Raw genomic sequence first — 27,688 nt, forward strand, 5'->3', positions numbered from 1 at the left:
GACACGTCATCAATTAATTAATAAAAAAATCAAAATTTTATTTATTTTTATATTTTTTAATGACTAATTTAATATTTTTGATCTTTTGAAAAACAAATTGATGAATATATAAACTTTTAAAAAATATTTATACCATTAATTCAGTTTATTTTAATAGTATAAACTATCGTAAAAAAAACTCAAAATATATATCATGTTATTATTTAACTGGAATTAAACAATTTTTTATGCTCAAATAAATGAAGACCTCACCCGAAACGCTCTTTTTGTGCTAATGGCATTTTATTTAACATATAAATGCTCTTTTTGTATTAACATGTGATATTTCACAGGTATAATTTTACTATTTTTTTTTTAAACTTTGTGAAGATATTTTATAGTGTATTTACTCTTACTGTCTTACATCAATTTTATCGAAGTTAAAGTTAATGATTACACTAGTGTAGAGATGATCCTTTTCAATTGATGTGTGGTTCTAAACCCTTAACAAAGTTTCTCTATAAGCGGAATTAAATATTTTAGAGAGAAGAGTACTAGTTGGCGGAAATTGATGAGGGAGAAAGAGACGTGTGTTACATTATTGAAGAGGCAAAACCTACAAAGGTTGGTAACTTTGTTCTTCATCATCATGTGCTTCAAATTGTTGCTTTTACACTTTAACCTTATATGAGTGGATATCGTGATGCTTACAAGTTATAATCACAACGCTTCCAAGTATAATCGTAACCAGAAGCTTAAGATATTTATTAGCCACTTGACAAGACTTAAATTAAATTTCCTCTTCTTTATTATTCATTATTGTTCTTAAAATAATTATAATTAAAACTTGTATGTGTCATTTGTTAGTCTTTTACCCTTTGTATCATTATATGTTTAGACTTAAGATAGACGACTGACTTTATGTGTATTTAATTAACTCTAAATTGTATACCATGCTAATCCCATATCTATCTATCTATATATATTAATTTTATACAGCAACCGACAAACCAAAGATTAATTTATCATAAATTTAAGTTATATTTTAGAATTTGTCATTAACTAATGGGTTACTATATGTACGATAGAATTCGAACTTTTGACATTTATATAAACAAACTAATGAGCTAATCATTAAACTAATCTAACTTAATTAATGCTAACCTTATATATATACCAAGTATTGCCCTCAACCATAATTTTATATATGAAATAAAGGTAATTAAGATTTACAAGTAAATATTCATATGAAAAAAGGGCTCTCATGCTATTATTTAATTTAAAAATTGGTTAAAATAAATACATACCTTTTCAATTAGGAAAAATCTTCAACTTTTTTCCTTTTTGGTTCTTAAACTAACATATTTGAACGGGTATATACACCCATGATTAGTATAATTATTGCTTTCGTTTTAAATTAATTTTTTGAAAATTAAAAAAATTAATAAATAAATCTTGATAATACTTAAAATTGTATGAGTAGGCAAGATTATCCTTAATAAAGGAGTATATATAATTAATGATTATTTAACTATTACAATTATTATTCTAAAATTATGCTAAAAAAATGAAAAGTTTTTTTTAGTGAAATAAATTAAACAATTTTTAATTCTAAATATTACACTCATACACTATACATCCACATAACATACTTACATATACAAACATACTACATGGATACACATAGATTTTTAAATAACATCTGACTTTAACTGAAACTTGAACTCAAATACAGCTTACAAGAGACATATATATAAATATACCATCTGTGTTCGACTTAACACTAGAGTCACTAGATAATATTTTAAAATTTCGAACACCTAATTTGATGAGTATCCTAGTAAATTTATTTTAGTTTATTTTATTTTTAATTGATGGATTAGACAACCTCTAATTTTAATTTACACAATACATCTACTTACATACATATTACTATTACTAATATGAGTTCTATATTTCTTATTGAGAATTCGAAACTAGGTGCAGGTCCCAATGAGGCCTCGGCTGCTGGTAAATTTATTTTCGAACACCCCCAACTACAACAACGTAATAAGTCATATGATTATGATCCATTTTTGAATATTTAACCACTATAAAGTCTCCCTGTCCAAGAAAAAAAAAACACGCTAGAGCCTCGATCCAAGAAACATATATGGGTTTTTTTTTTTTTTTAAGTCATAACTCATTTATTTATTGTTAAAAATAGTTTTCTTTCAAAATTACCTTTCTTTAATTCTTTCGCTTAATTGTTCTTTATTTATTTTCACCAAACGACACTCAATCAGTTAGTTTTTCATGCATGTGTGTGACATAAGAGAAATGGCTCTCAAAATGTTTACAGGTGAATCCAAAAATGTTTCTCACCATCACTAATATAATTTTTACAAAAGAAGATTTTAGGTCTATACTAATAAGTAAAAATTTAAATACAATTATCTTCATATGAAGTTGATATTTAAAAATCGTTATATAATTTAACAAGTTTAATTAAATTATTATTTAACTTTTTTCTCTCAACTATCAACTTTGTATAAAAAAATAACTGCACCGTATTAATATTATCTTGTAAATGAAATAGGTACAATATCCGAAAAAAAAATGAATTAAGGACAAGAAAAGATAGAGGAAAACCAGCATGTAAGAGAAAATCAATAATCTATATATATATATATATAAGGCTTTAGTTTAGACAGTGTAGTTTCCATTGATGGCATCAATGTCAATACCCCTTAGCTTAGCAAATGATTCTACCCTTCCTTTTAAAGTGTGAAGCTCTCTTAACCTGCATCATACGAAATAAGAAAAAAAATGATAAGAGGAAAAAAAAGGTTGAAAACATAAAAACCATTCGAATTTGAATAAAGAGAAGCTTGCTATCTCTGCTCGTTTTCTTGTCTGTTCAGCCAATGTATTCATTTCTCCAAAAGTGTGCTTCTCCGCAAAGGATCTCGGTTCAGCCGGCTGAAGACCATGTTAGGTTCTTTGCTCGGCAGCCCATGCAGCCTCGCGAGCTTCTCTACCAAAACTTATTTTTGTTGGTGAATGCAGTCTGAAAATGTTCATCAATAAGTCATGTTAACTTGAAAAACCGTTCTTAGGAACGAATCTTCTAAATTATAATTAAAAAACAACCATGATAAGTATATATAAAAAATCAGTCACCAAATAAACTACTCATATGGAACAAAACAGGTATGGGGAGTTGATTTGGTGGAATATAAATATGAGTTTATATGAATTTGTGTTGAAATACTCACACGTTAGTCGACCACCAGATTCCATGCTCTTCCACTTAATGCGTAACGAACAGCGAACTTTAAAGGATCAAGAAATCCGTAAGTTACAATATTAAACAACCATATTACTCCGGTCCATCCCCAACCTATGCTTCTGATTCTAGCAGTTTTCCAAGTGACAGTGGCAGATATAATAGATGCAATCTGTTGATTAGAGTATAGTGAAAATTAAATGAAATGTTGCCTTAGAAGTTTCAATGCTTTTGGAACTAGAAGGTTTGAATAAATAATCCAGGAAGGGTGAAAAAAAAGAAGAGAAATGCTCCTCTATATCTTTAACAGGTCCTCTTCAAAGTTTGGGTGTTTTTTTTATAAGACTTCTTTCTCTTTTTATTTGCCTTATAGAAGATACGTAAATTGTTGGTAAAAATTCAGGTAGAGTCGACTTCACGTGAAATTGATAATTGAGAGCCGTTAGATGAAAATTTAGTTAAATCAGTTAAATCATCTAACGACTCTCAATTATCAATTTTACTTGAAGTCAACTACATATGAGTTTTCACTTAAATTGTTATATCAATCCTGCTATGCAACCAACAAGAATTCTACTAACTTCTACCAATTTTTACTTATGGCTATATTTAATGAAAGTGTCTTTGTAGATGTGTCTAATAAAAATGGAAAAAATTTGGTAACAAAAGATTTTCAGCCATAATTAGCTAAAATTTTATATAATTTATTTTATTTATATAACTTAACAACAGTTTTATTTTTTATCTCACTCTCCTATCAATCCACTTATCATATTCTTATCAGCCTATTTATTAATGACATTAATTATAATATCAAATTTCTTGTAATTAATACTTAATATTTTCTTTTATGATTTGATTTTTATAATTTGTATTAAATGAGTTAATTGTAATTGATTTTTTATTTTTGTTAAGTTATTTATTATCATTCAATAGAGATACAAAACCTGAAAGCTACCCTAATATGGTTTTGTTTCCGTTAATTGAATTATTTTCATTCAAAATTCACAACTTTAATACCATTGCAAGTACAATTAAAAATTTAGAATAGGCCAAAAAATTTTACAAGAAGTCATCTTTATCATTGTAAATAGTATAGCAATTGAATTTGACCTTAATAAGGTAGATATGGTAAAAGGTGCTGATGAAGAATTTGAACAACAGACGGACTCACCCAATGAGGTTGTTGTTAGTCAACCAATTTTTGAGAATATGAAAAATTACATTAGTTTTGATGAGATATGATAATAAACCGTTTTTTTTGTATTTTTATGTGTATTTATAATTATATTATACTACTATGTTCATACACATAACATTCATACGTTCACATATATATAATATCCATAATTATATACAACTAACATCTAAAAATTAAATTCATGTTTATTAGATATTACATCTATACACGTATCATTTTTTAGTTATTGCATAAGTAACTATAAGTTAACACAAAAATATTTTTATCATAATTGAATTTAAAAAAATGTCAAATTCTTAAATTAATTTATTCAATTGATAAATTTACTCGTAATATCTATAAATTGATACACATAACATCCATAATTTCATATTAATAACATCCATAATTTATACTCATAATATTCATAATTTCATACCTATGATATTTATAATTAATAAATTTTTATAATTAATATTATCAAATTTTAAACTATACGTATTATTTTATTTTTCAAATTATCTCATATGTGCACTAATAGATCATGATTTTAATTATTTTAATATTTTTTATTTAATATTCATATGTATGCTTATTTATTGATTTTAATATGACGAGTTAATAATTATTTTTAAAAAAATTATTTTTAAATTTTTGTTTATATTTTATTTTTTATTTTTTATTTTAAAATATAATTTGTATAGTAGAAGTTGTTAAAAATTTTTAATTTAACTTTTATGTTTTTTGCAAATAATTATTGCATTTAATAGATAATAATGTGATTGAGAGATGTTAGGGATTTGATTTGAGAGAAACTAAAATTGATTTTGAAAAGAACATTAATGACTCCAAACATGCAGCAAAATAGTAGATAATAAGGAGGATAAGTGATAAGGAGGTGTATGTCACTTACTTATCAAGAGAATGAAAATTTTTATATGGCATTTCTATATTGTAATTATTTTTTGGCTACCTAGTATCACTCAATAAAAATATCTTTTTAATAGTTGTGTCTAATAAAAATGACTTTGTGGATATGCCTCATTTTGAACTTACTAGGTAAATAATGACTTTTGTGAACAATGTGAACAATAGATTCTAAACTTGGTCTAGTAAAATAAAAACACATTACACTCTTAAATTACCCACCTAAATCTTAATATTAGGATAACCTCCGCACAATTGAACATCTAATATATCTATTGTTCATATTATTTAATATTTTCATTGTCTATCTATACTTTTCTATTTTTATTTCTTAAATATGTCTTCTTATACATATTTCTTCTAATAGAGGTGTCTTTAATATCAATTATTATTGACAATAAATTGGCGACAGTGTGTTGGTAGCTATACTTTCCTTTGTTATATATATCACTATTAAGTGGAAAAAAACATGCAGTACCAACTGAGCAATAACGAATGCAACAAGAAGCAAAAGACCAGGTCTTTGTGTGTAAGACCAACCCCTGGAGCGTGTCACAAAGATTAATGCTTGACTAATTGTACTGACTTGAAGATATACAGCTGAAAAAATAGTCCTGCAGCAGAACAATTTTGCTATAGTATCATTTTCTTGAGAGGAGGACAGAGTAGTGGCAAAGCGGAAGGACGATCTCCTTGCCGGAAAGAAGCTTGTTTCATAAGCCAACACGAAGAAGACGACAGTCATTATAGCTTGGTAGCTACCAAGAACAATTCCGGTAGCGAAAATTTCTCTAAGCTTCCAACTGTCTGGGTTTGGAGAAGGCTTGACCTTGTCTTTGGATAGTGTCACGATGGTACCCATAAGGATCCTCACATATTACGGAACAAGGAAGAAAATATTTTTCTTGCAATGATCTTAAAACTAAGGATGTTTTATCTAAAACCTTGTATAACAATATAAGTCATTTGATTAGATTAAGGATGTTTCATTCTTTCTTTTCCACTTATCCCTTATATTCGTAAATTATAGCACACTTACTAAGAATTTATAGGTTTAAGGTCAAATTTGTTTAATCACTAAAAATATTCTTTAAGTCATTTCTGCGTATTTCCTTAGCTATTGCAAGTTGATCACCTACGAATTAGGGGCGATCTAGATACATTAATTTTTCAACGAATCCAACAAATAAAAGCGACTGTTATTTTGAGAGAATTTCTTTGAATAAAAGCATGCACTAAGTAGAGCCCTGGAACTTTAGTAAAAGAATTGGTTTCCAATTGAAATATTTTGACACTAACACCAGGAAACTAGCAATACACTTAAAAGGAAATGAATCAAATAACACTTAAACATACCTGTGATCATTTTGACACTAACACCAACATCAAGATCTCTTCTGATGGCGAGGAGGGTCGAAAATTAAAGCGGAAGAAGGCCGAGAAATTCCCACGGCCCTCCTGGACTGTCTTTATTTCCGTCCGGTACATCCTAAATGGAGGGGGGAAAAAAATCGTTGTTGCTAAAAAAGTTGTTAGAAGGTAACAGGTTCATGGAAAGGTGAAAAACCTGGCGAGCAACAGCCAAAGAGCGAAGTCCACGTTCTTCAAACTTGTCAATAATTGCATGAATTTTCTGTCTAATGTCTGCTTTGTTATGTGCAAGATTCAGAACCTACGTAATGAATGACAAGAGTTATGATCAAAACAAATGTTCTGCTCTATCTAATAGGCACCATGCTTCCCTACTGAAATACTAAGGAAAAAAAAAGTTAAAATTTATTTTATTTAGTATTTATGAATTATTAATTATTTTTTTTGTTAAAATTAATAAATATTAAATAAGATAAATTTTAATTATTTTTATTTTTTTATTAAATATTTTTATTTTTATAAATTAAAATTTTCACTATTTTTTAGTTATAATTACATAATAAATCGTAGACTAAAATATAAAAAAATTGTAAAATTTCAACTATATTACCTCTACAAAATAATCATCAAATTAACTATTTATATAAAATATATGTTAAAGTATTAAATATAAAATATATATTAAAAATATACAAAAATACATATATTTATACACAAACATATAATCATTACTTTTTTATGTGCATATAATATTTTTGTTAAAAGTTAAACAACTATCTAGCACCCAGTCTATAGTGCTCCATAGCACAGCTTGTTCACCTGGAATTCAATAAAAATGGTGTTCCAAATGTTCACATTTGATTAGTGTGTGTTATTTTGAAATTTTTTTTCAAAATTTCTAAGCCAAAGTTTTTAAAGTTGCAACACCTTTCAATTACCACTTAGCCATCATGCTTTTTTATTATCACATATGACAAAACCTAATTATATAATAAACACTCAATTAAATAATTTTATAAATATTTAATTTAATTTAGTTTTATATTTTCTATTTTTTAAATTAATTATCTTTTAATTATATACCATTATTAATATAAATATAAATTTTATTAAAAATTTATTAATCTGCTTGATCTATTTCAATATTAATATTGTGATTAAAGTTATCTATTTTGATATTAGTGTTAAAATTTAATAATATTGTAATTGGATGATAGATTTTGTAAATTAATTAGATAATGTACTAATATAATTGTTACTCTTATTGTGTCAAATTAAGATACTATTATAATAGTATTAAACAAATTTTATGTTTATTTTTAAAATTTGATACTTGATTCATCATAAAATATTAATAAAAATATATATTTTAAATTTTTTACTATTTTATATTTTTTTATTTACACAAAATTGGTTCTATCAGTTAAATCAGTAATTTATCGATTCAACTAATAAATCAATAAATCAGTAACTTATCACCGATTCGGTTCTTGGAGTCACTACAACAGAGGTGCTGCTTAGTGGCGGTTTTTTCCTCTATTAGCGGCGGTTTTAAACCGCCGCAAAATCAAAAATTAGGTTTTGTGGCGGTTTCCAGCCACCGCTGGCATAACCGCCGCTGAATTAATATTTTGCGGCACACTATTTAGCGGCGATTTTAAACCGCCGCAATATACAAGTATTAGGATTTAGTCCCTTCTTTACCGGCGGTTACAAACCGCCGCAATGTTTTTGCGTTTTTTTCCTTATGACTGTTTGTGGCGGTTATAAAACCGCCGCTATTTTCAATACAAATTTAAAAAAAAAATAGATTTTCCTTTTAAAAAATGCTATTTTTTTCTGGGTTTAATTTTAAAGATACTTTTTTTGGACCTTTTAATACTATAAATCTTAATATTTTTCATCTATTGAATCTAAACTTATGGCAAAAATAACAAAATTAACTGGAAAATAAACTAATATATTTATAAAAATATCAACATAGTAAATCTCTTGTTAAGAATTATATAGTCAAATTCAAGAAAATGTTTGCTTAAACCGAAATAAGTCCAATCCTAGGATTCTATTTACTCTGTCCTTCCACGGAATTCATCCATGCGATACTATTGAGTCAACAATCTGTATAAGGATAAATAACAATGTTTTAGTCTAAATAAATAATCGAACACACACTTAAACCAGAGATATATAAGACTTTTGATACTTAGTTATAAAATACTACCAAGGATTTGTAACATTAGAATAGAGACATGCACATTTTGGTTCTATCTAATGAAGAGTTGTCTAATCATAATTACTAGAAAGTTAGGTTCACGGTTGGTTTTGGTATGCATTTATTATAGGTAGCGTTTGGTGGAGAGACAGAGATACTTAATATGCACTATACACTTCGCATGTCACACGAGGCATATAGGTAGCGTTTGGTGGAGAGACAGAGACGGAAAGACTGAGACTGAGAGACAGAGACTAAGAGAAAGGGATTGAAATAAATCTTAGTATTCTGTTTGGTGCAAAATGGGAGACAGAAATTGAAACAAGAATGAAACTCTAATTTAATTTGCACAAAGAGTAAAATTGGAATTAATTAATTGAAATGAAAGTATTTTATGTATAAAATGTTATTAAAATTTCAGTCTCCATATCTAAAAATTTTAGTTCCCTGTGTCTCTATTTTTTGGAGGTACTGAAATACTGAAATTTTAGAGACAGAGACAGAAATTTTAGTACCAGTCTCTAAACTAACAAACACGATACTGAGTCTCAGTCTTTCGGTCTCTGTCTCAGTATCTCAAAACAAACACTACCATATAGACCACAAATTGAACTAACAAAAAACTAAGGCCGTCACATGTTTCGTCCAGAAAAAAAAAATTCTAGATGGCCAACACGTTTTCCTTAGAATTGAACCGATACCATACTAGTCAATTCTCCTTTTTTTTAACCGATACTAGTCAATTCTCCTTTTTTTTTACACTAAAAGTGTTGGTTTTCTAACATTTTCTATTTTACAATGAGACAATGTGACTAACACATGTAATTGTTGCATATAATTTGGCTTTAAGAGTTGTTTAAATAGCAAAATTAGATAAAAACTTAAGTAAGTGTATAAAAAATAATTTAATTAAGTTACTAGAGGTATGTAATCAATGTATGTAAGTGCTGTTCTTTTATCAGTTGGATTGAATGGAAGGAAATGAACTTCCTTTATTCCAGCCCTTTTATCATTGTAGCAAGTTAGTTATGAATTGTTGGAATTTGGCACTGCCCTTCATTTTACTTATTATTGTTTAAATGAGTAGTTGTTTCTCCTGAGCAATTAACTGCTGTTCATTTGATTGCAAGAAGAATAAAACAAAACCTCAATCATATTCTTGTCCACTGTAAGCTTGTTAATTAAGAGTTAATGTGCCTCTTTGTTATGGCACCCTGCAAAAGAAAACCTCCTGTTAGAAAGTAGGAACAATATATTGAGATTTCAGATCATCTCCCGTGTTTGGTTTCATTTCAATTTCATTTTGAGCCCTGTGAAATTTCAAGTTACTATTTGTAGGACGATATGTCATAAATAATTATTTGAGATTAAATATGATATTTATCACTCTAGTGTTTAATTAGTTTTCAAATCCAATCTCATTTCATTAACCATTTCAAATGAAAAATGAAATTTAGAAATAGTCCACTTCCTATAAATGTCAAATTTAAAACTCTAAAAGCACTCTACCAGAATTGCTCTCAACAACAAATTGAGCTGCTAACAAAACTATATAGTATAAACACCAGCTAGACTATTAAGCAAAGCTTAATAAAACTGATCTTATAAGTATATATATAAGTTGGCATTGTAACAGAAAGCACAGTTGGCATTGCAATAGGGATCCCACTAATAAGCAGAACAAGGAGATTATCAAATACCAATTCGGTATTTCCTTTTCTGGATCCCATATATCACAATTATCTCAATAAGCATCCCAATCGCAATGGAACAGATGCACAAGTTCCCAATACAAGTTAGAACCTGTCGAATAGTAATGCAACGCCGCTAAGCAGTATGATCTTGAGACGAGTTAATACTAAAATTTGTCTTTAAGAGTTATATTCACGCTTTAATCTGGTCTTCAAAATTTAGATTCACTCAATTTCGTGACTAATGTTGGTCCCTATTCTCTAACTTTATTTTTGTCATAAAATCCTTAAGGGCGTGTTAAAATGGATCAATAAATACCATACTCTCTAACAGTTATTTGATGTGATAATTAAAACTTTTTTTTATCTAATTTTCTTCTTGCAAAGTCTTTAAAACCTATGTCTTAATTTCACTTAAGGTTTTTAAAATTTTAAATAGCAAATTGAGTTAAAAATTTTAATTACTAGATCAGATAGCTGTTAAAGAATCTAGCGTAACAACCGTCAATCTATTCTAACATGTCAGTTCTATGACAAAAATAAAATTAAGGACTCTGTTAAGTAAACAATGATTTTTGTGAATAATGTGAATAATGGACTCTAAATTGGCCAATAAAATAAAAATACACTACACTCCTAAATTACTCACTTAAATTTTAATACTAGAATAATCATCTGCATACTTAGTGAATTAAACTAACATTCGATATATTATTTATTATTCACATTGTTTAGTATTTTTATTATTTATTTATACTTTTCCTAAAATTAAATTCTAATGTGGTGGGTCATAGATACCATGTAGGAAGGTCAAATTGAATACTAAACAATGAAAATTGAAAATAGTATCACCAAACCATGAAAAGTATAGGAAGGTTTAGTATCAAAACATTATGGTCATAGTATCAAATAATGGTCTACCTATACATAATGGTTTAGTATAGAATGGTCTACCTATACATATTGAATGGTTTAGTATCAAAACATTATGGTCTACCTATACATTATGGTCATAGATACCATTCTATTATTCTATACATTAATCACCAAACCATTCCATACATTTATGGTCATAGATATCATGTAGGAAGGTCAAATTGAATAAATCAAAACTTTGGAAATCACAATGAAACATGAGTGAAATTTTGGAGATCAATGAGTATTAACATGTAACGTATAGAATGGTTTGGTGATTATTTAAAAAAAACAACAAATAGATCGTCAATATTTTAATTTAAATATAAATAAATTATTGACCAATTAAAAATATAAAAATATTTCTCATCTTTTAAAATACGTGACATTTAAGTACTTTTGTTTAGAGTATAAAAGGACAAATAAGTTTTTCGAAAAAATTTAGATACCTTGTATTTTAGACTTTTATTTTAAAAGGTGGACAACGTTTTTATATTTTCAATTAGTATTGAACTTATTTGTAGTTAAAAAATTAGAAAGCTATTTATCCTTTTATGTTGTTTCAATATATGAATGGAACCTTCTGGAAATGGCCAACATGTGTGGTGCTTTGAACAAGATGAGCCACAGGAAGTGATTCTCCAGTTAGAGCAGACTGAAACAATAATAAACACAAGAAATTAGATTAAATGAATGCATGGTAGCTTAATAATTAGCATATGATGATGATTTTATGTTAACTTGATCGATCTTCAAAGGATCTCCTTGAAGGAGATGCTAATTATGTCTCCAGGAACCAACACCCAAGCGTCCTCTTCTCGGAGTACCTTTTAGTGTAACTCCAAAGACTCGGAAGAAACTAGAAATCTGAATGAATGTAAAATAGACAAGTAAAAGAAAAGAAAACCTTTGCTTTTGGGGCCAATAGTCTTGTCATAAGTGCTGCAGCTGCATTACCAGCGTTGTTTTCTTCTTTGAAACTGATGCTGGAGTTTATAATTAGCAAAATAATTATGCCAACTAAGTATTGGTAATCTCCACTTTTACCCTGCAGAGTGTAATGCTCATGAATTTAATTCAACAAAATTTCATTTCATGTTCCGTGCTGAAATATTTTGAACTTGAACTTGCTGCAATAACTAAACTGTTGCAACGAAGCTGAATTTTCAAGAAATGAAGTAACATCGTATGTAATACACTACGATGACAATTTTGTGTGTTTTTTTTTTTTAAATATAGATGTTAGTCTTTTTTTTTAAGTTAATAAATCTAAACCCTCATATTTGATTAGTAAAATTGTTAAAGAAATTTGATCCACCAATTTTATGATGACAAAAATTTTGAATTTTAGTGGAATATAAATAGAACTCTTTGATTTGTGTTAAAATTTAGTAAAATTCAAATTTAATTTAAGGGTTAGAGCATTTTCAATTGGATATTTTTAGAGTATTATTTTTAATATTTTTAAGAAGTGGATTGATTTAGAATTAAAATTCGCATTAAAATTGATTGATGAAATGATTAGTGATACAGTATCACCTTAAAAAAAATTAATAAAATTTTATCACTCGTATAATTATGTTAATAAAATAATTAAAAAATGTAAAACTCTAATTGAATTGAAACAAAACATTGGAAGGGCAAATTTTATTTTGAGTGAATACCCCATTCGATCCCTGACAATTATCTCGAAAGGACAACAAGGCACCTAAAAAAAACATCCAATCTGGCCCCTGATAATTTTTTTTAAGACTGATTAGTCCCTGTGCCAAAAAAAATAATATTGATTTTTTTTTTTGGTACAGGGGCTACTCCATCCCATAAAAGTAAAGCTCAGGAGCCAAGTTGATATTTTTTCGTCAAGAGCCTCGTTGTCTTTTGAGGTAATTGTCAGAGATTATTTTAATTTTTTTTTATTTTTAATTTTAAATTACTATTTATGACAAATGATTCCACAAATATCCAAAATAAAATTAAAATTAAAACTAACATTAAATTAAAGATGCTCTTAGATTTGTGTACCACAAAATTTGACAGTTTAATTTATTGATATCCAACTCGTATTATAGTGTTTACATTAAATCTCAATGGTACTAAAAAATATCATTGTTGTCCCAATATTAAAATTAAAAAGTGCTAAAAGATTGCTGAATTTTTGTTGTGCAAAAAGCGAATTTAAAAAAAAACTTGTTATTACATGATTTTTTTAATATAAAAATTAAAAATAAAAATTTATATACAATTGTCTTATATAAAATTAATAATTAAAGAAGACTATTAGATAATAATTTAAAATGAGAAATGTTAGAGAGTCATCAGAATTTATTATTTTTGACCATTATTTTTAGTTATTAACTCAATTCTTTTAGTCTAATAATTCAGCAACATATTTACTCCACACTTTTAAATATTAATGACTAATTGTTAACTAAAAATAATAAATTCGAATAACACTCTAACATTCTTTTTTTTTTAAATATGATTCGTGTTTCACTACTAGAAAACAGCAGATTACAGATAGATTTTTCCAACAAAATTTTACTGTCGAAAATACCGATGGATTTTCGACAGATTTTTCGTCGGTAAAAAATGAAAATTTTTTTTTTACAAAATTTACCGACAAATTTTAATATCCCTCGGTAACTTTGTTGATAAAATTGAAATTGAAATTTGAAACTATCACCGATAACGAAATCCCTCTGTAACATCTACTAAATCCCTCGCAAATTTAAAATAAGTTAAACCCTGATGAAACACACCATGATGAAACTTCTTTCAACACAAATCACTGTTCATCTTCTCCGATCCTTCCCTTTAAGCTTGCTCGTCTCCTCTCTCTTTGATTCGAGTTGAAAATAGGGCAAGTGTGACTTCTCCGTCGCTTCTGCTTTGTCGCCACACGCGTCGCACGAGCTCCTTCTGTCATTGCTCGCTTGCACGAGCTCCCTCCGCCGCTGCTCGTTCGCATGAGCTCCCTCCTCTGCTGCTCGCGTTGCACAAGCTCCCTCTACCGCCTCTAAGCTTATGTCTCTCTCTGTCTCGTGCCATCCATCCTTGCTGTTCACAGCCTCGTCGAGTCATCGTGTCACCAGATCTGAAACCTACATGTACGTCTTTATCTATTTTAGATTCTGGAATTGTTATTAATCTATATTTTTTTGTTGAATTCAAATGTTCATACGTTATTGTTGCATCTAAAACTCGATCTGTTCTACTTTTGTTTTATGGTTTAGATTTTTGTTCTTGAATCTTCTTCAAGGTTCGAATTTGGTTTTGAAAGTAGCTCTATTAATTGTTATGGCTAAAAGTTTTGTGTTGAAGATAATGTATTGTGCCTTCTGCAGTTCTGCTTCTGAGGTAAGATGGAGAGATTACCATAGTCTTAAATTGAAAAATTTGTTGTTTGAATTTTACATTTGAAGGAACTATAAATATCAGTTCATGAAATAAAATCTGCTAAGTACATAGATTGAAATGATTCTGTGACTGATTAAAATGAGATTAACAACAATAAAAGACAACAGAGAATTGGCTTATTATATGAATTTTATAGATAAAATTTACCTTTATTTTCACCTTCTAATCAAATAGACAGTATAGAAATATATTATTAGTGAATATTGATTTAATACATGGTAAGTATACCTTTCTTATGGGAAGGTCTATTCCTCCAAATTCAAGGAGAAACAATTTAATGTCTTTAGTCAAATAAGTCATTTATAATTTCTACCTACTTTAGTCTGAGTGATTAATTAGGTGTCAGATTCATATTTATATTGTAGGTAAGTAACATTACGTGATCCACTTGATGTATTATGAAGTACAATTGTTCAAATCATACTTTCTTAATGGGAATTTTGTGCTTTGTGGCAGTGCATTAGCTTTATTTGTGACTCAAACATTACGTGCCTTGGCAAGGGATGGAAAAACCGTGATAGCTAGCTTCTATTCATCAATTTAGCAGTGAAGTTTTTGAACTATTTGATCAATTGTACTTGCTTTATGGGGGTAAAACTGTCTATTTTGACCACGCTTCTGCAGCATATGAGACAAGAAACTTAAACTCTGCCTCAGTATCCACTCTTGTATTTTTTAACTTTTTTTTAATAATTAAGGTTTTGCTAATAATAATAATAAAATAAGTATATCTACAGTTCTTTGCACAAACTGAATTTCCATGCCCTACTTTGAGGAACCCATCAGATCACTTCCTTAGGTGCATCAATTCTGACTTTGACAAAGTCAAGGCCACTCTTAAAGGCTCCATGAAACTCAGGGTATTCATTCATTTTATTTACACCATAGGATTAGTAGACTAAAAGATACTGAAAATATTTTTTAATATGTCTTTTTTAATTAGTTAAATGTGTATAATAATAAAATCAGGATGATAAATACTTTGATCTCTCATCTCTTGTCAAAAAGTTTTAAGAATAACAAAGTATGATCTCTCATCTCTTGTCAAAAAGTTTTAAGAATAACAAAATACTTTATATATATATATATAAAGGTATATTTTTGGAGTACTTTAATTAGTTTTACTTCTTGTTGGGATCCAATTGTGCTTGTTTTCATGCCAATTCTCTACCACTGGGCCAATTCTCCACCTGATAGGTTTCTAAGCTATTAAATATCCTTCATGATGTTGATATTTTTGGCTACCACCGCTTTGATTACACTATTGATTGTTATTATTATTACCTTTATTATTTAAGCTTTTTGTACTTATTATTGGTTTTGGGGCACTTAACATTGTCCAAAAATCTGTTATTTCTATTCCCTAACCTGCTCCTGATACTGAATGAGTAACATAGAAATCAAAGAACTATTGATGATCAAAACATAGATGGGCTAAAGAATTTTGATTTGCATGTACTAAGGAGTCTATTGGACTTTGATAAGAAACTTTCTTCTCCTGATGCTCTTCTCATCAATGGGCAAAGAGATTCTGCCGTCTTTACCGGTCAAGCAGGTAATAACTAATTATTAATTAACCATCTCTCCATCTTCATTAATATTCACTATTTGAAACTAAATAAAAATTAAATCAACTATATTTATTTGTAGGGAAGACTTACAAATTCAGAGTGTCCAATATTGGGTTAACAACATCAATCAACTTCAGGATTCAAGGCCAGTTGAAGGTGCTCACACATTACAGGACACATATGAGTCTCTTGATATTCATGTGGGTCAATCAGTGGTATAGTTGAACAATACACTTTGAGTTTATGTTTTGAATTATAATTGATGTATCATCACACTTTGATGTATGGTTGTTACTTATTATTATAGTTGATGTATCAATATATTTTGTTTATGTTTTGAATGATATTGACTTCTTGTTTATAGTACTTTTCTTTTAGTTTGATAATACGATAAATTTATTTATTTTTTAAAATATTATAAATATTCGAATACAAATTAGATAAAAATTTGTATTAAATTTATATTTATTTTGTATGAAAACAAGTTTATTTTGCAATGGAAAAATCTAAAAAAAATTTAATTTTACCTTACTGACGAATTTACAGACGGATTTTCTGTCTCTAATCAGAGTGAGATGATTTTTCAAGGTTCAAATTATAGACAAAAAATCTGTCAGAAAATCTGTCTGTAATTACAGATGAAAAATCCGTCAGAAATCTGTCTGTAATTACAAACGAAAAATCCGTCGAAAAATTCGTCTGTAATTACTGACGGAAAATCTGTCAGAAAAATCGTCGTCTTCGGAAAATGGATGAAAAATTTACAGAAGGAACATCCGTCGGTAACTGGTAAAAATCTGTCGGTAATTTTTTAACAGAAAAAAATCTGTCGATAAATAATTTCCGACGAGACTTTTACAGAAAGACAAAATTTGTCGGTAACTAAAAATCTGTCTGTAATAAAAACTAAATCTGTCTGTAAATTTGTCTATATTAATCTATTTTCTAATTGTGTTTATTAATTATTATAATAATAAAATAATAAATCTTAAATAAATATGTAAAAATGAGTCATTTTATCATTTCTCTTTATAACAAGATATTATCTTTTGTCGTACCCAAGATAAAATGTCTTACTCTTGCATTGAACCAAAAAATTAAAAGAAAACTAATTTTATATTAAAACTAAAAAATCCATGAAAAGAGAAAAAAATTTAAAATAATCTTAAGAAATAATGTAAAATTTACCCCTCCATGTGCCACAGCAATGGCCATGATAGCAGCGGCTTCCATAACTCATGATAAAGGATTCCACATAAAACTCAAAAACTTATGTTCCTTAAAAATTTAACTCAATCTAATTCGATTTATTTTCTATATATTTTTTTGAGTATTCATTTAAATGAGTTAATTTTTTATTAAATTGATATTATTTTAATCGTAATTTTTTATTGATAATATGCATATTTTATTTATAGTGTGTAAATGAGATATGTGTATTTTTTTAAATTTTATATATCTCGTTTATAGTATAATAGATATATTTATACTTATTTTGTTTATTCTGTAAACGAAATAAATTAATATGTTATAAATGAGTAAATACGCTACAAATTACAGGTTTCAGTAAATAAATAATTAAATTATTTATTTATAAAAAAATTTTTCAACAAAATACTACTTCAATTTACAACACTAAATTAATAAATTTACTAGCTTTGAAATTGATGAACTAAATTCAATATACAATTTTAAATAATCAAATTCAATATTTTTTAAGTTAATAAAATTCAAAATATTACTATTTCATATAATAATTTTTTTATTTTTATTATTAAAAATTCACAAAATAAAAATTTTTTAATTATCTTCTAAGTTCTAATCTAGTAATAAACAACAATACTCATTACATCAATAACAAAAATTTAGAATAAAAAAAGTTTCAACAATTAAGATGAATTGTGATTGAAATAATATACTAACATATCAATATACTTAAATGAATATATTTGTCTGGATCTCAATTCTAAACAGTGATATATATATATATATATATATATATATATATATATATATATATATATATTAACACTAAGCACTCCTAAAAGCTAAAGACTAGCCAAGATTAGTTGTAACTAACTTTCAGAGCTGTGATGTCAATTTATTCTTTGATTTGACATATTTGTTCTTTTTTATCCTCAATCTTAATAGCAATAACTTCTAATAATCAGATAATAACTTAGCAACACTGGAAACAACAAACATACACAAAATTCAAACCATAAGCAACAAAAAATAAATCAAAAAATTTAGTATCCAAAATCAAAAAATTCAATAACAAAAAAATTAAGCAAAGAATTCAAACTAAATTGAACATACAGCAAAAAAATCAACAAATAAATTAAACAATTCAATAGAATCAACAAATAAATTATTTTATCTTCAACAGAATTATTCAATTAAGCTATTAACAAAATTAGCAAGGCATAATAACACAGTATTAACAAAATTCCACTCAGAAATAAATTGAACAAGCATAATTGTTCCAACTTCAATAAAATCATTCAATTCAACTATTAACAAAATTCCTAAACCCAATAAGGCAGCAAGTCAGAAATAATTAAACAAGTAGAATTGTTCCATTTTCAATAGAAATATAGAATCATTCAATTCAACTATTAACGAAATTCCTAAACCCAGCAAGCCAACAATTCAAAAATAAATTGAACAAGCAAGCATAATTATTCCATATTCAACTATTAATAAATTTCCAAAATCCAGCAAGGCAGCAACTAAAAAATAAATTGAACAAGTAGAATTGTTCCATATTTAATAGAATCATTCAATTCAACTATTAACAAAATTCCTAAATCTAGCAATGTAGCAACTTAGAAATAAGTTGAACAACCAGAAATAAATTGAACCAGTAGTGCTTATCGGCTACGAGAGAGGAAGGGAAGTCGCGGCGATGGAGGAATGGGAAGAGACGGCGACGGATGACGGGAAGTGGGCTCGAACAGAGAGTGACAAGAGGGACGTTATGCTCGGACAAACACAAAGAGAGAAAAAGCTCGAACAGACAACGACCAAGGAGAGACACGACAAGCTCAAAGAGACCTTTCACAGGTAACGACGGCACCCACGGTCTATCCCCCGGCAGTGATAACTCCCTCTAATAGAGGTTTGACACAGGACAGGCACGTATGCGTGACCATAAACTCTTTTTAGGCCACCCTAAAAATTGTGACCATAGACTCTTTTTAGGTCACCCTTTTTCGAAAAACCGTGACCATAAACCTTTTTAGGTCACCTCCAAAACTGTGTTGATAGGTGCCTTTAGGCCTCTCTCCAAAATCGTGATCATAAACTTTTTTAGGTTACTCTTTCGTAAAATCGTGACTATAAATCCTTTTAGTTCACCCCCCTAAAACTATGACCGTAGATACCTTTAGGTCACTCCTTAAAATAGTGACCATACACCCTTCAGGTCACCCACAAAAATTGTGACTATAAATTCTTTTAGGTCACCTTTTTTGAAAAACAGTGACTATAAATTCTTTTAGGTTATTCTTCAAAACCGTGACCATATATTTCTTTAGGTCACCTCTCAAAATTATGACTATAAACCCTTTTAGGTCACTCTTTTTTGAAAAAGAGTGACTATATATCTTTTTAAGTCACCCTCTAAAATTATGACCATAGATCTATTTAAGTTATCCTAAATCCCTAACCATAGACTTTTTTAGGCCATAATTTTTTAAAAAAATGGTGACTATAGATTTTTTTGTTATGCTAAAAAAATTATGATCATAAATTCTCTATGGTCACAATTTTTTAGCGTGACTAAAAAAAATAAAAAACTATAATCATAGAACAAAAATGTTATAGTACAAGTATTTTCAACAATGAATTCGACTTTCTGGATAGGAAGTTGGAGTAGTAGTTGAGAGCCAAACAAATCTATGCAATCTCAGTTGAAGAGTTGATAAAACTTAAATTGTTGGATTATAATTTGCTTTATTATTTCTATATCTTGAGTCAAATTCTCCGATTGTTCGTGTAATTTTTCTTGATTTTGTATTTTGTTCTCCTAAAATAAATAAATTTGCATTCTAAGGATACAATAAAATGATTTATTGTAGCAAAACCCAAAGCATCATCATGGTAACAACAAAAACAAGAGAAACAATGAGAAATTCATCATCCAAGTTGGGGGAAAAAAGATAAAGAAAAAAATTACATGGTGCAGTGAGATTTAGGTACTTATACTATCGTATAGTGGTACGTATATCTTGTGACACCAATTTTACCATTCATTTTGGTATGATTTCTGTAGACTAATATTATCAACCGATTATTTTCCCCAACTATAGATTGAATTCACCCAACTTTACAAATAACACATTTATTATTTCTATTCTCAGCATTCACATCCAGAAAGAAGTAATGCAATCATGCAAATATATATGATAATATGATATAATATATTTGGTATAAATTTACGTGTATTTGTCTTTCTATAAAATTAATAATTAAAAATTTAGTCTTTCTATAAAATTAATAGGTAAAAATTATTAGATGATGATTTAATTAAATTTATCAAATTATCTAATAATTCTTAAATATCAATTTCACAATAAAGACAATTATATATAATTTCCATCAATATACTTTTTATTGTTGTTGCCACCAAGATTCACCGACTGGAAAATTGCCACATACTTTTATTAGCGGGCTCTAAAGCCGTGGCCGCCACTGCACCCTGACCAACAATTTTGCTCCGCTTCTCTGCATTGTTACAGTAATCGAAAGAGTAAGAAGGGCACGGCAAGGGTGTCTCGGGTGAGCGCCGTTTTAGTGTAACTCTCACCGGCTCACCAACTTCGTCCGACCCAATCAAGTGAGGAAAATTCAGCTTGGCTTTTGAGCCACGCATCTTGAACGCGGCTCGATCATAAGCCAAAGCCGCATCCTCAGCCGTCTCATAAGTCCCAAGCCACACTCTCACACCGTTCCTCTTCGGATCTCTTATCTCAGCCGCGTACTTTCCCCACGGCCGCCTCCGAACCCCTCTATACCCTCTACCGCCCTTAGCCAGCGCGTGAACCTCACGCGCTTCCACAATGCCATTGCCCTTGCCCTCATTTTCCAATTTCACCGCCGCGCTACCAACGCCACCATTCTCTCTGGCGGGGCACCACCCGGTGGTGGCAGCCTCCTGCAATGCACCGTAGATGACCATGTCGTCCGTGTCGTCCTCCTTGAGTGGCAGCTCCGCCCAGTTCTCCGCCAAAAAAATGTTCTTAAAGCTCGAGCTCCGGGGAAGCAATGACGCTCCCACCGCATCAGGAACGCCGTGAAACGTCGACTTGGCGGTCGTTTCAACGTGATCGTGGACATTCACATTGCTTCCCAAAGCATGCGTGGTCATCATTCCGTACATATCAGATTTGACGTTTGAGTATGCTTTAGTAGTTGTTCAAGTTTTGTTTAATTTTCCTCCTTCATACGTGGATGTTGATTTATATAAAGGAATTAAAGAGAGTGAAAGTGTGAAACAGAGAAAATAGGTCCTGTTTTAGTCCAATTTGGAGCACTTTTTATTTTTTTACCTTATAGTTCGTTCGGGGAAGATTCTTAAATCTCCATGTGAAAGGGTTTGGGTCACGTGTTGAATTGATTTTTTTATTTTAAAACGTAGAATAAAGTTTGTGGGTTAGTTGGTTCGTCCTATTGCTTTTGTTTATTTTAATGATTTCAACGATATCGTTTTAGGTCTCAAATAGAATAGACGAAGACATTACTTTGAAGAGAATGAAGGTCTCCGAATAGGGTCCATGGGCCATAATAAGGCCAACAAAAATATTACATGTATAAAAAAAAGTTAATTATTACATAAATATGCATAAATATATATATTATTAGTTTATTTTTTATATATATTTTATATTGATAATTATTTTAGTCACTGAGTTTGAGCGTGTAATTAACATCGATATATATAAAGCTAGTGTTCAAAGAGGCAAATAGTGCGCTTACGTTTATAAGTTTATTTACTCGTGCGAACTTCTTAGTTGAAAGTTATTAGTTTAATATTTGTTCAACAAAGAAAAATATGTTTATTTGTGCCTTTGTTGACACTATGAACTTTTATTAGCAATTAGCCAATTACAGTGAAATTCGGTTTTTCTTATGACTTTTTTCTAACCATCTTATCCTTTCTCTTTCTCTTTCACATTCACATTATTTTATTGAATATAATATATATTATTAGAATGTATGTCTTTATTATATTATATTACTTTCTCTTATTGTTGGGGAAATCTTTGACCAACTTATTAATATTATTGTTCAACATAAAAGGAATTAAATTTATTTTATATTTAAATAAAAAACCATTTAAAATAGGACAATTTGATGTAAAATAATAAAACAAAAAATTAATTACTATTTGTTCTTGCGTATTAAGTCAAGTTTGATTATAACTCATCCTGTTTAGGGATTGAGTTTGCTTTTGTTTAAAGTGGAAGAAGTATACGTCGGCTTCAAGAGAAATGGCAGCGGTGGATACCTATGAAAAGGCACTCTGACGCTCAAATTAGTAAAAGTAAAAGATGAGTATAATATTTTTCAAAGTGAGTAGTGTACCTTTTACATATTTAGAGTTTAGTATTTATAGAATATTACCTCTTCAGAGAAGCTGAGATATTTACTGATCTTTCGGTCATCATTTGAGTTTGTTTCTGAGTGGGTTGTTATTAGCGAAATTCTCTTTAACTAAAGATAAGTCATGTTTAATATTGGGTTTGGATTTCGATTTATAAGTATAATTGGACCGAATTATAACTACCAAATCACAGCCCCCAAACTTAATCTGTGGTATTTTTCAATACGACGGGTTGAGCTTGAATTTTTGTAGTGCTATAAATCGGAATGGTGATAGTAAATATAGTTGGACTAGTAATTGTAATCATAGTTCGAAATAGTAATTGTAATTTGAAATAGTAATAATAATAATAATAATAGCCTTAAAGCTCAACTTGTTTTATGTTGAAAAATGATAGTCATGCTTGAAAATAACTTTATGTGAATAGTAAAAAAAAAATTGAAAATGATTAGGAATAATGGTTAAATAATGAGAATAAGCCCCCAAATTTAATTTGATGACATGGAAAATACTATATTTCTTTGAGAAAGGTGTTAGTATGTAATGACTTGTTTTTGACTGATTCCATCGTATAAATACAAATTTGATTGGAGTTATGCCGATGCATAAGTGTTAAGCTGTTTGAATTGGATCCGACTTATAATTGTCGGTTTGATTTGGATAAATGGGATGAATGAATTTGTCTTCAACTGTGGGTATGGATTGTAGACAAAATTTTATTTTTGAAATTGGAACATTGAAAAATTTGTTTAAAAAATAAAAAAGATAAAGTAAAAAGGTAAATAAATAGATATGTATTAATTGTTTGTAATTGTTGCGATTACTAAGGTCATAATGACCAGTTGTAGTTTTGATGGTGATTGAATGGGTGGCTCAGATATGATTTAGGGATGAAAAGTTACGATCGTGGTTGTTGGTTATTTTAATTTTGGTTTAGGTTGTGAAAGACGTGGGTTAGGACTTTTTTTTGGGAAAAGGTATTTGTGTGGGACTTAAAGTCATTTGGTGGTTGTGTTAGATTCGGAGATTTTCAAGATGAATAAAAAATGTTAGTTTATTTTGTTTTCTTTGTCTTGTCTTATTTATAGTGTGTTGGTTTGATCACTTTTGGGTTGAGGGATGAAAATGGTAAAAGAGAGTGAGATTGGGGAAAAAAGATATGAGAATATTGTAGTTGAAGAGAAGTTTGTATAGGATTTGAATGATCCGTTTGGTTGGGTGTCTAATTTGGTGAAAAACTAAGTTTTAGTTTTTGATGACGATGATAGTGTGTCCCAACTAGGAACAGATTGTTGGATTAGGTCGGGTGTGGATGTAAAGATTGAGTTTCGGCCATGCATGACTTCTGAGCGTGTGTTTCATAGAGGAAAGGGGTTTGAACATTTCTTTATGTATACATGTGTTTTAGTTGAGTTGGGTGTTAAGTTTTCTTAGACCGAGTTTGAACATGATGTGCTTATTCAGTTGAGATGTACTTCCTCCCAATTACACCCGAATGCATGGGTGTTTGTTCGGAAGTTTGAGATTTTGATGGAATTCTTAGAGGTGGAGTCCTCATTGGAGGTGTTCTTTGCTTTGTTTCAGTCCAAAGGGGATGAAAAGGGGAATTTGGGTAACCTTTAGTGGAAGTCCTAGCCTAGCAATTTTTTGTGCATTTAAATCCTTTTTCAAGGGATTTAAGGAGATGTTTGTAAAGGTTGATTCGATGGAGGATTCTTATCCTTTCTATATGAACAAATTTTTGTGGAGAAATTTTCGTTATATTGGAGGCCACAATCAAAGTAGATTTTGGGAATGAGTTATATGGAAAAAATGGAGGAAATGATTGTGGAGTTTCTGATTGAACGAGTGTCATCTCATAGGTTATTATCTATGGCTGATCTATTAGAGTATAAGTTAGATAGAGCGGCTATATCTGATTATATAGGTAATTTTTCTTTTTGGTAAGGTTATATATGACATTTGAATTTATATTAAAGTTTTGTGTGTTGTGTTTGTAGGAAAAAAAACACCAAAAATGAATGCGAGCAGTTTGAGAGCCCATTTTAAGGTAAGGAATGTAAAGAGAGAAAGATCGACTAGTAACACTAAGATCGAGGGTGGTTTCTAATACCCAAAATTTTTGAAAATTTGATTAAGAATTAATTTCAATTTAAGTTACTCGTTAAAGATTTTAATTTCAGAAATTATTTTATTAAAGGTAATTAAATCAAATTTTGATAATTAAATTGGAATTTTTATCTAATTTTATAATTATTGAGTATTTTTCTATTTACAATTGAAAGTTTAAAAACTTGAAAATAATAAGGTTTTGACTATTTAAATTTAAATAATTAGAATTTTAGTTTAATTTTATAAATTGAAAGCAAATTAATTTATTATCTCTAATTTTAAATTAGAGTACTCAATTGAAAAATAATCTGCAAATTGACAAATAAATAGTATTTTTTTAAAGATAAGTAAATGGTATAATAATTAGCTTTTAATTACTACCCTAATCCCAATTTTATTGAAAATACCTATACTATCATTTTTCCCAAATATTAAAACCCTAATGTACTGGTGCACGAAATTGCAATCACACTTTTGCAATCCCGCACAACTAACCAGCAAGTGCACTGGGTCGTCCAAGTAATACCTTGCGTGAGCAAGGGTCGATCCCACGGAGATTGTCGGCTTGAAGCAAGCTATGGTTATCTTGTAAATCTTAGTCAGGATATCAGAAATTATCAGGATTGATTGTGAAAAGCAAAAGAACATGAAATAGGTACTTGTTTTTGCAGTAATAGAGAATAGGTTGAGGCTTTGGACATGCTTCATCTTCCGAATCTCTGCTTTCCTACTGTCTTCTTCCTCAAACACGCAAGGCTCCTTCCATGGCAAGCTGTATGTAGGGTTTCACCGTTGTCAGTGGCTACCTCCCATCCTCTCAGTGAAAACGTTCCTATGCTCTGTCACAGCATGGCTAATCATCTGTCGGTTCTCGGTCAGGCCGGAATAGAATCCAGTGATTCTTTTGCGTCTGTCACTAACGCCCCGCCTGCTAGGAGTTTGAAGCACGTCACAGTCATTCAGTCATTGAATCCTACTCAGAATACCACAGACAAGGTTTAGACCTTCCGGATTCTCTTGAATGCCGCCATCAGTTCTAGCTTATACCACGAAGATTCTGGTTAAGGAATCCAAGAGATATCTACTCAATCTAAGGTAGAACGGAGGTGGTTGTCAGGCACACGTTCATAATTGAGAATGATGATGAGTGTCACGGATCATCACATTCATCCGGGTTAAGAACAAGTGATATCTTAGAATGGAAGCAAGCATGATTGAATAAGAAACAGTAGTAATTGCATTAACCCATCAAGACACAGCAGAGCTCCTCACCCCCAACCATGGGATTTAGAGACTCATGCCGTGGAAAATACACAAAGAAACGTGTAAAGTGTCATGAGGTACAGATACAATGTCAAAAGATCCTATTAATAGTAAACTAATATCCTAAGGTTTACAGAAATGAGTAAATGACAGAGAAATCCACTTCCGGGCCCACTTGGTGTGTGCTTGGGCTGAGCATTGAAGCATTGTCGTGTAGAGATCTTTTCTGGAGTTAAACGCCAACTTTCATGCCAGTTTGGGCGTTTAACTCCAAGTTTTATGCCAGTTCCAGCGTTAAACGCTGGAATTTCTGAGGCTGATTTGCCACGCCGGTTTGGGCCATCAAATCTTGGGCAAAGTATGGACTATCATATATTGCTGGAAAGCCCAGGATGTCTACTTTCTAATGCCGTTGAGAGCGTGCCAATTGGGCTTCTGTAGCTCCGGAAAATCCACTTTGAGTACAGGGAGGTCAGAATCCAACAGCATCTGCAGTCCTTTTCAGTCTCTGAATCAGATTTTTGCTCAGAACCTTCAATTTCAGTCAGAAAATACCTGAAATCACAGAAAAACACACAAACTCATAGTAAAGTCTAGAAAAGTGAATTTTAACTAAAAACTACTAAAAATATACTAAAAACTAACTAAAAGATACTAAAAACATACTAAAAACAATGCCAAAAAGGGTACAAATTATCCGCTCATCACAACACCAAACTTAAATTGTTGCTTGTCCCCAAGCAACTGAAAATCAAAATAGAAAAAAGAAGAGAATATACTATAGACTCCAAATTATCAATGAAACTTAGCTCCAAATTAGATGAGCGGGACTAGTAGCTTTTTGCCTCCGAATAGTTTTGGCATCTCACTCTATCCTCTGAAATTCAGAATGATTGGCTTCTTTAGGAACTCAGAATCCAGATAGTGTTATTGATTCTCCTAGTTAAGTATGATGATTCTTGAACACAGCTACTTTATGAGTCTTGGCTGTGGCCCAAAGCACTCTGTCTTCCAGTATTACCACCGGATACATACATGCCACAGACACATAATTGGGTGAACCTTTTTAGATTGTGACTCTGCTTTGCTAGAGTCCCCAATTAGAGGTGTCCAGGGTTCTTAAGCACACTCTTTTTGCCTTGGATCACAACTTTTATTTCTTTCTTTTTCTTTTC

The 27,688-nt window shown here is 29.7% G+C and overlaps 1 protein-coding gene and 1 pseudogene across 1 annotated transcript; both read right to left on the reverse strand.

Annotated features, from left to right (window-relative positions):
- Nucleotides 1-2,664: 2,664 nt before the first annotated feature.
- On the reverse strand, nt 2,665-27,688 carry LOC130949222 (plasma membrane ATPase 1-like; annotated as a pseudogene).
- Nucleotides 20,628-21,951, reverse strand: LOC130950581 (ethylene-responsive transcription factor 13-like). The gene has a single exon (XM_057879114.1). It carries the CDS (start codon nt 21,912-21,914, stop codon nt 21,168-21,170), a length of 747 nt encoding a protein of 248 aa, XP_057735097.1. The 5' UTR covers nt 21,915-21,951; the 3' UTR covers nt 20,628-21,167.

The sequence above is a fragment of the Arachis stenosperma genome, chromosome 9, assembly GCF_014773155.1.
Source record: "Arachis stenosperma cultivar V10309 chromosome 9, arast.V10309.gnm1.PFL2, whole genome shotgun sequence".
In the NCBI taxonomy this organism is placed as follows: Eukaryota; Viridiplantae; Streptophyta; class Magnoliopsida; order Fabales; family Fabaceae; genus Arachis; species Arachis stenosperma.